Genomic DNA, 14,855 nt, shown 5'->3' with positions numbered 1-14,855 from the left:
TTTCGACCATCAGTGCAAGAGCATCGCTTCAAGCTCGTCGCGCTCTGCTCTGGAGAGCATGTCGAACTCCCAGACTTTGGTCTTCTTCTTGCCACTGCCACTGCCGGCTTCTTCGGCCGAGATGGTCACGGGGTAGCGCTCCGCCAAGTCCTTCTTTGATGAAAGCGAGCGGAACAGACCCCTCTTGGACGGCGACGGGGGAGGGCTGGCCTTCCCAGTATCCAAGGCCGAGATATCGGCAAAAGCAATGACCTCCGTCTTGGCTGAGCGCGGAGAGGAGGGATTAAGTGGCATGATATGTAGACACTTCTCGGATTTGTCGACCACCAAGCGGCTCGATTCACGGGAGCCTGACCACGAGGTCTGACAAGATGGCGTTAGAGCGTGGGGGTCGGAATCCGATGGGGCAATGGACTAAGTCGACGTACCATACTGATCAGGAATTGCGTCTTTGGCGAGTTCAAGGAGGGTTGTTGCTTCCCGTTGGGTGACCTCTCTTCGGACGCAGCTTTGGTCGCTTCGACGGTTCGAATGGAGAGCGCGGAGAGCGGCGCAGAAGGAGGGTCGATTTTCAACGGCGGCGGACGCGAGTGCGATGCCTAGGATGCCAAACAAAGATTAGGTTTTGACCTCGATGATGTTTGTCGGCGTAGACATGCAGATACTTACTTCAGTTGGGAGCACTGGGGTTTCTTGTGAAGTCTCCACTTCGGCAAACCGAACTGTTGATTTCGTGTGCGATGCATTGGCTGTAGTCAAGAAAGAAGGTTTCTGTGACGAGTCTGCGGGATTTGCATCGACGGACGAGGTGCCCTTCAATATCTTCTTCAAAATTGTAGGTGAACTGGGAGCGGACGTCGTGGGGGATGCTGGTGTGCTCTGGCGATGCTCAGTGTCAAACGTGAGCGTCTTCTGGAGCCCAGCAAGGCATTTTAGAACGTCGACGATCTCGTTCAGTGACAGCGCTCTGATGTCGACGTTGTCAATGGCGATGAGGCGACTGCCAACCGGGATCTCTTCGTTAAAATCACTCGTGGCCACGTTTTTGATGCAGGCAGCATTTTCGAGAGAGCTATAAAACTCTATTCCCATGGGGGATTTCGAGACGACAAAGCTCTTCAATGCTGGCTTGTGTGCAGCGTTCAACATGCTAGCATACGCGTCTGCCGTCGTGCCAAAGGTAATAATCTTCTCGTGAGGTGCAAACAACCGCAGCAGTTGGCTAAGTTCTGAGATCTCCAGTGAACTGACGTCGAAGCTGTCGATGGCAAGTATTTCGGATCCACTGACAACACCACCGTGGTTGAAAATGTGAGTGGGGCCACGCGCAGGATCCTCATTGACACGGTCAACAACTGCCGTGTTGGACGCGGTTGTACGCAAATCGATGCCTAATGGGCCAGGTGGGACTCGAATACTTATTGTGCGAGGATTGCACTTGCTGGTTTCACTTCGCGTGAGGAACACAAGTTCTTTTGGCGCGGAGGACAGTTTCTGCAGCAAACTGACAGTCTGGTTCAGCGTCAAGCACGTCACGTTCATCTTGTTGATCATTTGTAGTCGCGATCCAACTGGAATATGGCCGCTTCGCTCGACAACCCCTGGATTTCCATCTTCCATCGGCTTGAATCCCGCCACACGGGCCACATCTGCATGGTCGCCATCGAATATAATCCCCAACGGTCCAGGGGGTACGTTGATAGCTGCTACCGCCCGGGTTTGTTCTAGACGCCTCACCAACGTCGCATTCCCCACCACGATCTGCTTGGGTGTGTCCCTTAACTTTGAAAACAACTTGGAGATGTCTGCGAGCGTATGCTGGCACACGTCGAGCCCGTTGATTCCGATGATGTAGCTGCCTGGGATAAAATCACTCAAGTTCTTGTATGTTGGGCGATCAGCATATTCTGGTGAAGTAAACCCCGTAATCCTGGCGTGAGCAGCATCGCTGCTATCTAGGTTCAGCCCGGATGGCCCCGCCTCGATCAGCAATGCGTGGCATTCCGGCAGAGGTGCTGCTTCGGGGTGGTAGAAAGTAAGCGTTTGGGGGCGTGGCGTTTGATTCAGCAAGTCCATGGCGGCAGCTCGACTCATACCCGTGATGTCGGTGGTGTTGATACCAATAAGGATGTCACCTTCCACGACGTCGGGCCCAGCAGCTGCAGCCACCACACAGCGATAGTTCTCGGTATCGACGAACTTGATGCCCACATCTTCCGTTATGACCGTGAGTTGTGAGAATCGAGCGCAGGTATTTGGAGTCATGCGGTACATACTGATCTCTTTGTCTTGTTCTCTCATTTCTGCCAACACCTTTGTGGTTTCTTCGCGCGGTAGCCCAGATACGTCTACACCGTTGATATCGACGATCTGGCACCCACGGTGAACATTGTGGCACTTCTTGAAATGACTTTCCGATCCATCTGGAAGCTGCTGGAAACCTTCAATGACGGCACCGTACTGCAAGGCGTCGCTGAGAATCAAGCCGAGTGGACCGCTAGGAGCACGAACCAAAACCAATTTTTCTGGGTCATAGGTTTTGATGGAGCTTTGTGGTTGGTGATACCGTGCGAATTTCAGCTCCCGCTTCTTTGCCGAAAGTTTCCCCAGGCGTGTGATGACTTCTGATAGACTAGAATAAACAACTTCGTCGCCATCAATTGCAACTAGCCGATCTCCCGAACGAACTACCTGGCGCATCATCGATAGCCGGTGTTTGTCGCCCTCGGCTGAGGGGGCTTGATCCGCCGGAATGTCTCCAAACCCTTGAACAATCACAAAGCCTCGTTCATTTTCAACGAGTAAGACGCCTAGCCGACCAGCTGGAGCTTCCACGACGTAGTGCTCGCGACCAAACTCGTCCACGGCCATAGCAGCACCAGTTCAGGAATGCGGTTGTTTGTGCACAGTAAGAAACTATTTGGAGCTTATGCTAGCAGCTCCTGCAAGTAGCCGCACGGTTATGAGCTGGCCAATGACTAAAAATGGCGAGTTTCTCCGAATCATGGGATCAGGACTGTAGTTTCCAGCGTTACGATGAATTCGCGGCTCGGCGCACGGACGACGTTGCAACCTGATGCTAGCAAAGATATTGGTATGACAAGTCACACGAGTATCGAACGTGTAGCACTTCCTGTGCTGCACTGGAGCAATACCGGCGAGAACGATAACCAAACCGCCCATTTATCGCAAAAGGTTCGTGCCGTGGGAGAAAGCCGAAATCAACACACTGTGAAACGATGGGCTTGTGCGGTCGACGCATATGACGAGATGATACTTCCCCACTTGGTGATGAAACCCATGATACCCTCGCCGCAAAAGCTAAGTTCACCACTGCGGACGCGTATGACGTGGAATGGGACTCTAAGACCACAAAGAGATACGTTGGAGTTTGGGCCTCACTTACAGCGACGGGCGTCGAGCATCAATGCTAGCCTCGCTACATTTGAAGCAACCGAAACGATACTTCTAGCAGAAATCGATTCTGACGAGCGCTGTGCATCCTTTCTTCGTCAGCGAGCACCGCGAGAAACTCTCGCATCCTTCCCTGGTGGCAGTGACTCCCCTCAAAGCCAGATTCATTACAAGCTTCGAGCGTTGGACCGTAAAATCAAAATGAACACAGAGAAGCCTTGCGCAGGTACGAGAGCGAATCGCAGAGCTAGGGGGTAAGCCTAGTTCGAGTCAGCTTTCCATTCAAGGCGGTCCCGAGCAAAACGAGTGCACCGCGAAGCAACTTGATTACCATGAAGACGAGCTGTTATTGTCAACGCTTGATGCAAGTCGACAGACGAAAGAAATCGCGGCCACTGCACCACCCAAGATGAACATTGCGTCAGCAGTACTTGTGATCCAGTGTTTGTTCCGAGCATTTCAGGCACGGTGTCGTCTCGCCGATCTACTGTCTCGGACGTATCAACGCGTATTGGATCCTGGCACCAACCAATGTTTCTACTACAACCGCACCACCCGGTTGAGTCAGTGGGAAGCCCCAAGGTTACTGCACCGTTGTCACTGCCTGCTTGGCGCCCAGCAGAAGCGAGCACCTGATCCATCGATCCGCGCTACAATCAATGATACCGTGTTAGATGCCGCCGCGAAGACCATCCAGACAATGTACCGCCAACGAGCTCAGCGACTTTTCTTGAAAGACCTCCAGCTTGGCAATCTTGAAAAAGTTTTCGACACAGGATTTGGGGCTTGGTACTACTTCAACTCGCGCACGAATCGCAGCTTTTGGGAAAATGTTCACCACGTCAGGCTCACTGCATCAAACTCAGCCATTTACCATCGACACCAGCCTTGGCAAACGACCTGACCCGAAATGGCAGGGCAACATGGGATGACATGAACACACCGCGTTATGTAGTCGATTCATTTTTTGCTTTCCATTCGTTCGTGTTTTTCCCCTGTGGCAAAGTGGCGTCCGGCCCGTCCGCTTTCCCTACAGAAAACTCAACTCTGCTTATGTCTTTTCAGCCTCTATGCCTCAGCCTCCCTCCTTGACAACGTTGGGATGTAGGGGCGACACGACCCGCTTAGTATCGCAGCCAGTACGAGCGACGACGGATGAAGTTGTAGTCCGGCAGCTCGTGGATAGGGCCAGTGGCAGCCAGAGCGTGCTCCTTGTCGTTGATGACCTCGTCAGCCGTCTTGCGAACAGCGGCGGCGTCCACGGCGTCGATGCGCGCGAAGATCTCGGCGGGGGTCATGCGGCGGCCGTACGTCAGCATCTGGCGACCGATGTCCTCGCAGATCGGCGACGAGCCGTCCAGCTGCATCAGCATGTTGGCCTTCAGCTGCGTCTTGGCGCGCTCAACCTCCTCGTCAGTGGTCTTGTGCACAAGGCGCACCAGCGCCTCCATAGTGTACCACGTCAGGTCGTTGAGCTTGTACTTGTCCGCCACAGCGTACACGCCGAACAGACCCGTGTCCTGGTAGCACGTGTTGAACGACATGTACGAGTGCGCGAGCTCCTTCTCAGCAATCACCTGGCCCAGCTTCGAAGACATGTTCATGCCGGCGCCCGAGGTGCGGTCCCAGCTGCCGAGCAGCGTCTGCATGATGAGCAGAGGGAACGAGTGCTCGCTGGTCCAGCTGAAGCCCTCGAAGGCAATAGCAAGGTGGGCCAGAGGCATGCTGTCGTCCTTGACACGCACGTCCGAGCCGACGAAGCGCACGGGCTCGAGCGTGGGGGCCACAGCGGGGGTCGTGGGCAGGTCGCCGAACGATTTCTGGGCCAGCTCCACCAGCTGCGAGTGGTCCACGGCACCGGCACCGGCAATCACCATGCGCGGGGCAGTGTAGTGCGTGGCGATGTAGTCCTGCAGGTCCGACTTCTTGAGGTTGCGGATCTGAAGTAGCAACAACAGCAACAGTCAGTCAGTGGATCGGTCAATCAGGACTCGCTCTCAAGCACCTCTGCCCGCTAATCTTTCTGCACCACGTACGTTCTCAATGGGGCCGAGGATGGTGCGGCCGAGGCCGTTGCCCATGAAGGCGGTCTCGTGCAGGCGGTCGAAGACGACCTCCTCCTGCTGCTTGTTGACCTCCTCCATCTCGCGGAGAATTACGTCGCGCTCGCGCTCGATGGCGGCTTCGTCCAGCTTGGAGTTCTGCAGGATGTCGCTGAGGATGTCCATGGCGCGGGGCACGTCCTTCTTGAAAACCTTGGCGTAGTACACCGTCTGCTCGCGGCTCGTGTAGGCGTTGAGGTGGCCGCCCATGTTCTCGATCTCGAGCTCCAGCTGCTGCTGCGTGCGCTTGCTCGTGCCCTTGAAGGCCATGTGCTCCAGGAAGTGGGCAGCGCCGTTGTTCTGCGTGGTCTCGTATCGCGAGCCGGCGCCGATCCACACGCCGACGGTGGCCGTCTCGCCGTGCGAGCCCTCCGAGGCCACGCGCAGGCCGCTGGGCAGCGTCGTCACCTCCGTGGCGGGCGCGTTCAGCACGTACGATGGGTAGTTGGACACGGCCGCCGCCACCGACGACTGCGCGCGGGTGAGCGGCTGGCGCACGAGGCTCAGCTTGGACATCATCTTGCCGACTTCTGGGGGGCGGGCGGGCTACGGTTTGTTTGCTTCGCTTCCAGGCTACGAATGGGGAGACCACCAGTATGCGCTGGAGACCTCACGTTTGGAAGACCGAATTTCCGAATTTTGAGATAGAATTCATAAAAACGCGAAGTCCCCCCCCTTGTGCTCTCAACCCTCCAACGCGCAGCATACTAAAACCAGGCTGCGGAGTTGGGGTTGGCGATGTGTGATGGGTAGCGTTTGGCTGGTTTTCTAATCTGCGCTCAGCAGGCCGAGGCAAAGACAGAAAATGCTGGCGAAAGCTGCTGCTTCTGGTGGTGTTGCTACTCAAGTCTTGCTTGAGTCAAGATGTCATTCTCGGTGGAGGCATGACCTTACCCAATGTTGAAAAGCGACGTTATGTACGCTAGCAACTTCCATTTTAACTTAACCAAGCTAACCTTGCGAAAATCATCGCAAAATATGGCAATACGGCAATTAACCGTGCAGGGAACAAGTGACATGTTCTCCACTTGCTGCTACCGACCACGAGGAAACTTCCGGTTGAACGAAATTGGAATGCATTAGAGTACATGCGGCTCGCCTACATGTAACTAGCTCAGTGCAAGAACATCTCATTTAGTTGGATAGAACCGCACTGCCGGGCGCCGAGTGTACAATGTAGAAGGTGTTGTGCGAAGTAAAACGAAGTACCCGGGGGTTCGTGCTCGAGTTCAGCATTGTAACGCTGCGAGAAATAGCAGAAGGCATTTCTTTGACTACGACGCAGATACTTATAGGCAGATAAGTTATGGGAACTTCGAGCGACGGCGACTCGACCCTAGGGTCCCAGGAGCCGGCCCACTGGTAAGCAGACTGGAATCTCTAGGCTGTCTCCACCGCGAGAGCTATAGAAAAATGATGACCAGGTGGTCCTGGTCGAGTGCCAGGCACCACTAATAATGTAGTCACCGCCTAACAGACTCTTGCCGCAAGCATGACGGTAAAAGCTGCAACCTGTATGCCAATCAGCAGTCGCGACTAGCGAGTATCAGGTCGGAATCAGGCGACATCAACTTTGGATTCATTTCAATTCAATTCGTAATTTCCCGACCATGGGGTCGACCGCAGACTCCCGCGCGGGCATCCGCGTGTGCGCGCGCTTCCGGCCGCAAAACAAGCTGGAGCAGACGCACCAGGCCGTGGAGTGCGTGCGCCTGCAGGACGGCACCGCCGCGCACGTGCACAGCGAGGCCCGCGGCGTGTCGGACGACCACACTTTCACGTTTGACCAGGTCTTCGGCACTTCGTCCTCACAACTGGAAGTGTACGAGGCGACCGCCAAACCGCTGGTGGAGTCCGCTCTACGCGGCTACAACTGCACATGCTTCGTATACGGCCAGACGGGCTCGGGCAAGACCTTCTCGATGGAGGGCGTGCCCGGGGACGCCGACTTTGAGGGTATCATCCCGCGCGTCATGGCCGACATCTTCGACGGCATCCAGAACATGCAGGCAGACCTCGAGTTCATTGTGCGGGTTTCGTACATTGAGATCTACATGGAGAAAATCCGCGACCTGCTGAAGCCAACGTCGACAAACTTAAACGTCCGCGAGAGTCGCGAGCGAGGTGTGTGGATCGCGGGCGCGACGGAGGTTTGCTGTGCCTCAGTGGAGGAAATGCAGGAGGTCATGCGTTTGGGGGGAGCCAACCGAGTTATTTCGTCTACGAGGATGAACAATGAATCCAGTCGTAGTCACTCTGTATTCATCATCACTATTGAGCAACGGAACATGGCGACTGGGTCGATGAAGAGTGGAAAGCTGTTCCTGGTGGATTTAGCTGGATCGGAGAAGGTTGGAAAGACCCACGCCAAAGGTCAAACGCTGAAGGAGGCACAGCACATCAACAAATCGCTGAGCGCGCTGGGGAGTGTAATGAATGCCTTGACTAGTGGTCATTCTGGCATGCACATCCCGTACCGCGACTCCAAACTCACTCGGCTGCTGCAAGACTCACTAGGAGGAAACTCCGAGACGACTCTCCTCGTCTGTGCTAGCTCGAGTAGCTATAACAGCGAGGAGACAATATCCACTTTGCGGTTTGGCACTCGCGCGAAGAACATCAAGAATAAGCCGAAGGTGAACGAAGAACGAACCGTGGCAGAGTACAAGATCCTTGTCGCTGAAAAGGACAGGCGCATAGCTTCGTTGGAGGCTTTACTTCGCGAGGCTAAGCGCGACGCCATTGAACCAGCAGAGTCTACAGTGGAAGAGCAACTGAAAGTTTTCGCGGCCAAAGTGGAGGAGCTTGAAGACGACCAGGCTTCCAAGGCAGCTGAATTATCCAGTCTGGAGGACAGGTGTGCTGAACTCGAAACCCAGAACAAACAGCTCCTGGAAAAAGAGCAAGAAGTTGCTTCGATCGTGAGCCGAAATGAAGACTTCTCGAAAAAGGTGACGTTTTTGGAAAGCGAATTGGAGGCCAAGGCAAAAGAATGTGAAGACCTCAGCCTGATGTTAGCAAGACGCCGAACTACGGTCGAGGCGCCGCCATTATCGAGTGATAGCATGTCCTCGGAGTTGGCTTCAATCGAGGGAGGCGAAGCATCATCTGTGCCCATATCGCCGGAACGATCACGCGCATGTAGCTCAGCAATGGAAAATGAACTTCTTCGGCAGCAGCTGGCGGCGAAGACAAACGAGCTCAAAATTTGCACGCAGCGTGTTGATGAACTCACAAAAGAGTTGACACGTTCTCGCAGTGAATACGACTCCCAGGTTGAGCTGTTGCAACACAAGCTCCGTGAATTCGATGCCCATCTGCAAGGTCTTGGAAATCCAGCCGCACCGATGGATGCGGTGGGTGCGAAAACCAAGATGCTACGCTCCGTTCGTGGTGGAAGCCGAACCTCTCTCCTGGGTAGACGGTCAATTTCGCAAGACACAACAAGACTTTCCAGCGTTAGTTCCATCCATCGCCAAGACAGCACGGGGTCAGCGAGTTCGCAAAGTGAGTGGAAGTTGGATGATGAAGTGTTCCCAGTTGCACCGATCGATATGGATTCGGAGGTTGTGCAGCGACTAATTCGCAGCATGCCTGAGAAGGGCCGAGAGAAGATTTCGAAATGGTTGGGTTTCGTGCTCGAAGGACGTGACATCCGATCCAATTTCCACCCTGAGGTTTCAATTGAAAGTCTCAACGAAGAAGTGAACCGCGATATACGGCGGTTGATTGTTCCGCTGCTGAAGAACCGCCGTGATCTTAACGTCCAGCTGTATGTCCGCACACGATACGTTCCCGTGTCGGACCTGAAGATCACGCTTGATCATAAACACAAGGATGAAATGCGTCTTGAAGCCTCGAGTGACAACGGAACTAGTGAAGGCACTTCTGCATCTCCCAGTTCATCGCTGTTGTGGGCGAAAGATCATCTCTTCTACGGGCCAAAGAGCGACGCTTCCAGTCCGTCGGTGCTTCATGCAAGCCGAAAACTCGCTCCGTCGAAAGACCGGTTCATATCGGAACCGATCGACCTCGGTGCCAGTATGACCGGGTCCAGATCGATGTTGCCGTCATCCCGTACCGCCCAGAAGTTGAGTCGAAAGGCCTCACTTCCGTTTGATTCATTTCATGCTTCGGGATCCGGTCCTGGTAGCGGGGGAGTATTTAGCCGAAGACTGAAGACTGGAATGGGTGCAGTGCTTGGCGACGTGAAGACCAAGCTTAATGCTCGATACCACAAGAACCATGTTCACGAAGATGCTCTCTGCAATGGCTGTGGAATAAGCCCCATCGTTGGAGCAAAGTGGAGCTGTAGCACCTGCGTGAACTATGAGCTGTGCACCAGTTGCTACTCTGCTGGCACTCATGGGTTTGAGGTCAACAACGAGATGTGTCGACGAGTTGAACAACTCGCGGTTCAGAAGCACCGCTTGCTCGGAGAGTATCCCGAGCTGTTTGAACTATTTCGCCGTCACGTTTGCAACGATAACGTGATCCAATTTCGGCGAATTGTGGAGTGGCTGAGCGCTATTGTATCTGGACGAGCACGCTCGGGCGAGATTTACCATAAGATGATCGTGAAAAGCGGTTTGCACCCGGACATTCGAGCCCGACTAGTAGCTCAGCTCGGGGCGCTAGCTAGCCAACGCACCGACATCTCGTTGAAGACAGAATGGTTTACGGAGAGCACAGCAGATGAAGACTCCGATGGCAGTCAAGAGTCCGAACCAACGGAGCCCGCGCCCGCCGAGCTAGCTGGGGACATGCTGTCGACCTTTAGCCCGCCGGACGTTAAATTGGAGACGCTGCGAATGTATGTAATGGACGCGTCCAACTCGAAGCAAGGCAGCGAGCCGGTAGCAACAGCAGCGCTATCGGACCTGCTGGACCCGACGGCAACCGACCCGCCATCATTGAGGCGAACTGTGAGCGAAGCGTCCGCGAACAGCGATCATGACGAAGTGCGACAGCTACCAGACATGCAGCGCAAGCGGTCTCTGGATCTGCCCACGTACGGCCGCCAGCAGGTCAAGTCGATCACCCGCCTGAACCTGTGAGCGCCTTAACTGTAATACATGTTGTGGCGTTCGTCTACCTACCTAGGTACTTACTTGGCCACTCCCTGCAGCGGAGACAATTGGCGCTTTGGACCTCAGCGGCAGTGGAGATGCTCAAATGCGCGAAGAAATGCGTACAAATGTGACGTGGCAACGCCTCCTCTCATGTTTGGCTGTACCACCAAGATACAGCTCATGGGCGGCCGCGCCGGAGTCCCGAGGAGCGCCAAGCGCGCCGGCAAGGCTGGAGGAAGCTGTCACTATGTGACTCATTCGAGCAAGGCAAAGTCTGCTTGGTGGCGTGCTTCAAATCGTGCTCTCGAATCCTCACGTCTGGATCAGGTCCGAGTTCTTTCGCTTCGACTCACGAATGCGAAAACAAAGCATGGTGCTGCCCAGGTACATGCCCGGCAAGGTCTGGCCGCCCTCGCCAAAATGGGGCTCGCGCAAACGCGCGTCTGCGCCCTGCAAGTCTACAGCTACAGCTTTGGCAACAAGCTACGGTATCCTCCATGAAACGAGAAAGAAACTGATACATTAACCGGCACGCTGCCTTCCTAGCTCGCATCCCGTTTTATTCCTCCGAGATGCTGAGCGAATGGCGACGATAGAGAGGTCAAGAGGACGACGCTTGCTGCCAAGCAGCGATTAAACCTTCTCGATGGCAGACGGTCGGCGGGTTGGATACGCAATGCGCCTAGGGGCAGGCCTTGCTGCACTCGGCCACGAACTCGCGCTGCTGCGTGGACAGGCCCCACACGGGCGCGCCCCGGATGAGCAACCGCTGGATGAGCGTCTCCTCCTCGCTGGCGATCCGCGCGAGCGCCTGCTTCTGCTCCTCGGCGGCGAGCGAGGCCTTCTGCGCCTCCCACTGCTGCATGAGCTGCTGCAGCTTGGTCAGGTCCTGGGGCTCGGCGCGCGCGCCCGGGCTGAACTTGGAGGTGGCCTCGGAGCGCGTCTTGGCCGAGCCGTAGAAGCCGCCCTGGCCCTCCGAGGGCTGGCCGCCCGAGTACGTGGTCAGCGCGCGCGCGGAGCGAACGCGGCCCGAGGCGGCGGCGGCGCGGCGGCAGGTCTTGAGCACGGCGGACTGCATGGTGGCTTGGGACGGAGTGGGGGCTTGATACGCAGCTTCTGCACGGACGCGGTCGAAAGCGGAAATGCGCTGGCGCGGGTGGTGTTGCCGCTGCAACAAGATTCACGGAGCCGGATGGGAGCCGGATGGGGTTTCCATGTACGCTCGCTCGCACCAGAATTTGGCTGGAAAACACCACCAGACTCGGAACCTGACCTGGAATATCATGTACCTTAAGAACAGATATCTGCACAAGACGGTAACTGTTTTTACGACCTCTGTATTTGAATAATGTGGTAGTATTTTGCGAAAGACATGTTGTGCACACTAGGAGCATTTCCGATACTATGTGCTATTTTGGCCGGGACGTGGACCAATCACAGGCGAGTGACGCGTCCCTTTGGCGATGCGCAGGCTTGTCTCACGCACACTGGGCCCAAATGGGCAGGAAAAGGGCCGCCAAAAAGGGTGCAAAAGCCGGCTAATTTTGCTGGGCCAAGGCATCTACCGTGGAATCTTTACTAGACGGATGAAGCTTTAACGCTCCGTAAGAATGCATGACAGAACATCACCTATTTTAGAAGAAAGCGCATATTTCCCAGCAATTTTGTTTTCTTAGATACTGTCTGACAAGGCTACGTGACAAGCATCTTTTTTTATATTGCTTGGGTAATTGTCACGTGGCCTTGTCGAACAGTATCTAATTTATCTTGCGCCAGCGAGTTCGGTAGTACCTGGCGCTGGTTTGTGAGTCTTACTCCTTTTTCATAGCAAGTTTTCAAGATAGTTTTAAAAGTAAGCGCCGGCGAATGGTCCGAACTGCTTTTCTCTTGGCGAGTAGCCGCGGGTTGGACCGACAGCGTACAGAGCCACTTCTGGCACGGTCAGCCGCTTTTTGTATCGTGGCGTTGCACGACTTCAACATAAGATTTTCTGCTTGGAAAATGGGTCCCTTTTACCCATTTCGCCTCAACGCGCCCAAAACGAAAACGCGGGCCGCTTGAAGTTGTCAGATGCCTCCGCCGACGCAGGCCGCGCCGAGCTGCGAGGCGCCGCGTTGGTCGCTGTCGAGCCACGTGGTGGCGCTCGTCGCCGCCGTGGGCGTGGCGCTGCTCGCGACCGCCTGGACGTCGCCCGACTGGCTGCCGCCCGACCGCGGCGTCTCGACGTCGACGGAATCCGCCCAGCCGCTGACTGCGCTATCCAAGGACGACCCGCTCGTGGACAAGTACGAGAGCGATGTGGTGAAGATCGCCACGCACCCACCGCTCGCCGCTGCTGCTGCAGGTTGGACTTGCGCCGATTTCCTGCCTGCGGACGAGGGGTTGACGCACATGGAGCAGGTGCTGGGCCAGGAGCAGCAGCTTCGAGCTCAGGGCCGAGTCTTCCTCATGCTGAACGGGGAGAACGACGGGGTCTACGTGCCATGGACACACCTCCAGGATGGGGAGGCGTGCCTCTTTGAGCTCGCTCAGACGGCGGTGCTGCATCTAGGAGCCGACGCTGACCGCGTGGCCAACGGGCTGAGCCTCTTCTCCGTCGACGGCCTGCCGATCTTAACGGCAAACGAGCTGGATAGACAGCGCGTTGCGCATGTGCTCCTGGATGGACAGCTATGGGTCTGGCCTGGAATCAAGGTGGGCTACGTGCGCGAGATCGAGGGGTGCACTGTCACGACCCAGTCGCTGCGCCCGAAGGTGTTCACGGTCGAAGGCTTCTTCACACAGGAGGAAGCGGACGCCATCATCGCCGAGGGCATCGATCATCTTTCGCGCTCTCCAGTCGACAGTGTCGACGCAGAAGATGGCTACCACTCAGACCGAACAAGCTTCACGGCGTTCCTGGACGACAGCCACTTCACGCGAGACTTCCGCGAGCGATCAGCGCGGATCGCCCGCCTCCCGTCTCCTGGCTATACAGAGAGGCTGCAGCTTGTGAGGTACGAAACAGGTCAGTTCTTCCGCAAGCACGAGGACTATTTTGACTCGAAAGAGTTTGTACCAAGCAAGCACTTGGCTGCTGGCGAGTTCGTGGAATGGACTCATTGGGCCTCGTCCAAAATCGAGGAGCTCCGCCAGGAGCATGGCGACGATGTCGTCCCAGTTGAGTTCCTACCTGGTGGTGCAATGTTCCCGCATGCCAAGAGTACAGCGGTATTTCAGCAAGCGCTGCTGAGAGGTTTCATGGAAGACGCTCAAGCGACCGACTTCTTCTGGGAGCACGCAGACATGGCGTGGGGGGATTGGATTGACGAGAATCTTGAACGTGGAGCAGACGACATCATGGGCCCAATTTTGGAGAGCAAGGGCTACATGCTGCCGTTCATCGTTGCGTCGTGGGAGAAGCGTGTGGGGCTTGCTGCTTTGGTGTACTCTTTCCCAAAGTTGCTTGTTAGTGGCGTCACGCATTACTTTCGATGGATACGCTGGGCGAAGGAACGTGTGCAGACGCTGATGGACACAGATATCGAAGCTGTTCCGAAGAGTGTGAGACCTGAAGGGCAAGACTATCCGACGTTTTACATGAGTTTCCAGAACCGCATGGCCAACTACCTGCTCGAAGACTACAGTCAAGAGCAACTTGTCGAGGCGCTTTCCAACGAGTTGTATACGTGGCTTGTGGAAAACAAAGACAATAAAGACGTTTTGCTTGAGGTTCTGCGCCAAAGCTCCCGTGGATTCGACCTAGTTCTGGAGGCTTGGACCAAGCGAGCTGGCGGCCAATTTGCCTACGAGAAGCCCAAGCACTTGCACCACTTCGAGCCGAATCGGTTCGCAACACTTTTCTTGTACTTGAACGACTGCCCCGAAGGTGGCGAGACAGTATTCCCGTATTCGAAAGAGCGTCTGGTGACTGGGATCGAGCGTGAAGGGATGGACGAGTGCTCCGAGGGGCTCGCAGTGCCGCCCGTGAAGCTCACGGCGTCGTTGTTCTACTCGCAGACGCCGATGAACGACCTGGATCCGAGTAGTCTTCACGGCGGCTGTCCTCCGGCGAAGGGCATCAAATGTACGTTGCCACGCCCTGTGCTTAATTTCGTGCACTCACCTTTTACTAACGTTAAATACCAATTGTCGTACCTCTGTAGATGGAGCCAATTCGTTCATGTGGAATGCCGACGCCGATGAGGGCGCCAATGCGTGGGGGATGTCTGAGGACTTCAAAGCGCAGCCGTAATTTAGATGTAAGCTTAGTTCTGTCTGTCATCAG

General features: G+C 55.5%; 6 protein-coding genes across 6 annotated transcripts; 3 read left to right on the top strand and 3 right to left on the bottom strand.

Moving 5' to 3' along the window:
• Positions 1-9: 9 nt before the first annotated feature.
• Positions 10-2,871, bottom strand: PHYSODRAFT_334293 (hypothetical protein; the record flags this gene model as incomplete). The annotated part of the gene is made up of 3 exons (XM_009531558.1): positions 10-363; positions 429-599; positions 670-2,871. The coding sequence occupies 3 exons, from the start codon at positions 2,869-2,871 to the stop codon at positions 10-12; spliced, it is 2,727 nt and encodes a 908-aa protein (XP_009529853.1).
• Positions 2,872-3,036: 165 nt separating this feature from the next.
• On the top strand, positions 3,037-4,318 carry PHYSODRAFT_302460 (hypothetical protein; the record flags this gene model as incomplete). Its single annotated transcript, XM_009531557.1, is given in 2 exon segments — positions 3,037-3,640; positions 3,660-4,318. 2 exon segments carry the CDS (start codon positions 3,037-3,039, stop codon positions 4,316-4,318), a joined length of 1,263 nt encoding a protein of 420 aa, XP_009529852.1.
• A 65-nt stretch (positions 4,319-4,383) lies between these two features.
• On the bottom strand, positions 4,384-6,035 carry PHYSODRAFT_545625 (hypothetical protein; the record flags this gene model as incomplete). The annotated part of the gene is made up of 2 exons (XM_009531556.1): positions 4,384-5,354; positions 5,451-6,035. 2 exons carry the CDS (start codon positions 6,033-6,035, stop codon positions 4,539-4,541), a joined length of 1,401 nt encoding a protein of 466 aa, XP_009529851.1. The 3' UTR covers positions 4,384-4,538.
• Positions 6,036-7,126: 1,091 nt separating this feature from the next.
• Positions 7,127-10,573, top strand: PHYSODRAFT_316198 (hypothetical protein; the record flags this gene model as incomplete). The annotated part of the gene is made up of 5 exons (XM_009531555.1): positions 7,127-8,529; positions 8,662-8,737; positions 8,792-8,840; positions 9,048-10,329; positions 10,366-10,573. The coding sequence occupies 5 exons, from the start codon at positions 7,127-7,129 to the stop codon at positions 10,571-10,573; spliced, it is 3,018 nt and encodes a 1,005-aa protein (XP_009529850.1).
• Positions 10,574-11,270: 697 nt separating this feature from the next.
• PHYSODRAFT_286438 (hypothetical protein) lies at positions 11,271-11,666 on the bottom strand (the record flags this gene model as incomplete). The annotated part of the gene is made up of 1 exon (XM_009531554.1): positions 11,271-11,666. The coding sequence occupies one exon, from the start codon at positions 11,664-11,666 to the stop codon at positions 11,271-11,273; it is 396 nt and encodes a 131-aa protein (XP_009529849.1).
• Positions 11,667-13,036: 1,370 nt separating this feature from the next.
• PHYSODRAFT_507752 (hypothetical protein) lies at positions 13,037-14,773 on the top strand (the record flags this gene model as incomplete). Its single annotated transcript, XM_009531553.1, has 2 exons — positions 13,037-13,773; positions 13,822-14,773. 2 exons carry the CDS (start codon positions 13,037-13,039, stop codon positions 14,771-14,773), a joined length of 1,689 nt encoding a protein of 562 aa, XP_009529848.1.
• Positions 14,774-14,855: the final 82 nt, after the last annotated feature.

This window comes from Phytophthora sojae, assembly GCF_000149755.1.
Source record: "Phytophthora sojae unplaced genomic scaffold PHYSOscaffold_5, whole genome shotgun sequence".
NCBI classification, from domain to species: Eukaryota; Oomycota; class Peronosporomycetes; order Peronosporales; family Peronosporaceae; genus Phytophthora; species Phytophthora sojae.
The sequence above is the reverse complement of the archived record's forward strand: the minus strand, read 5'-3'. Positions and strand labels throughout refer to the sequence as shown.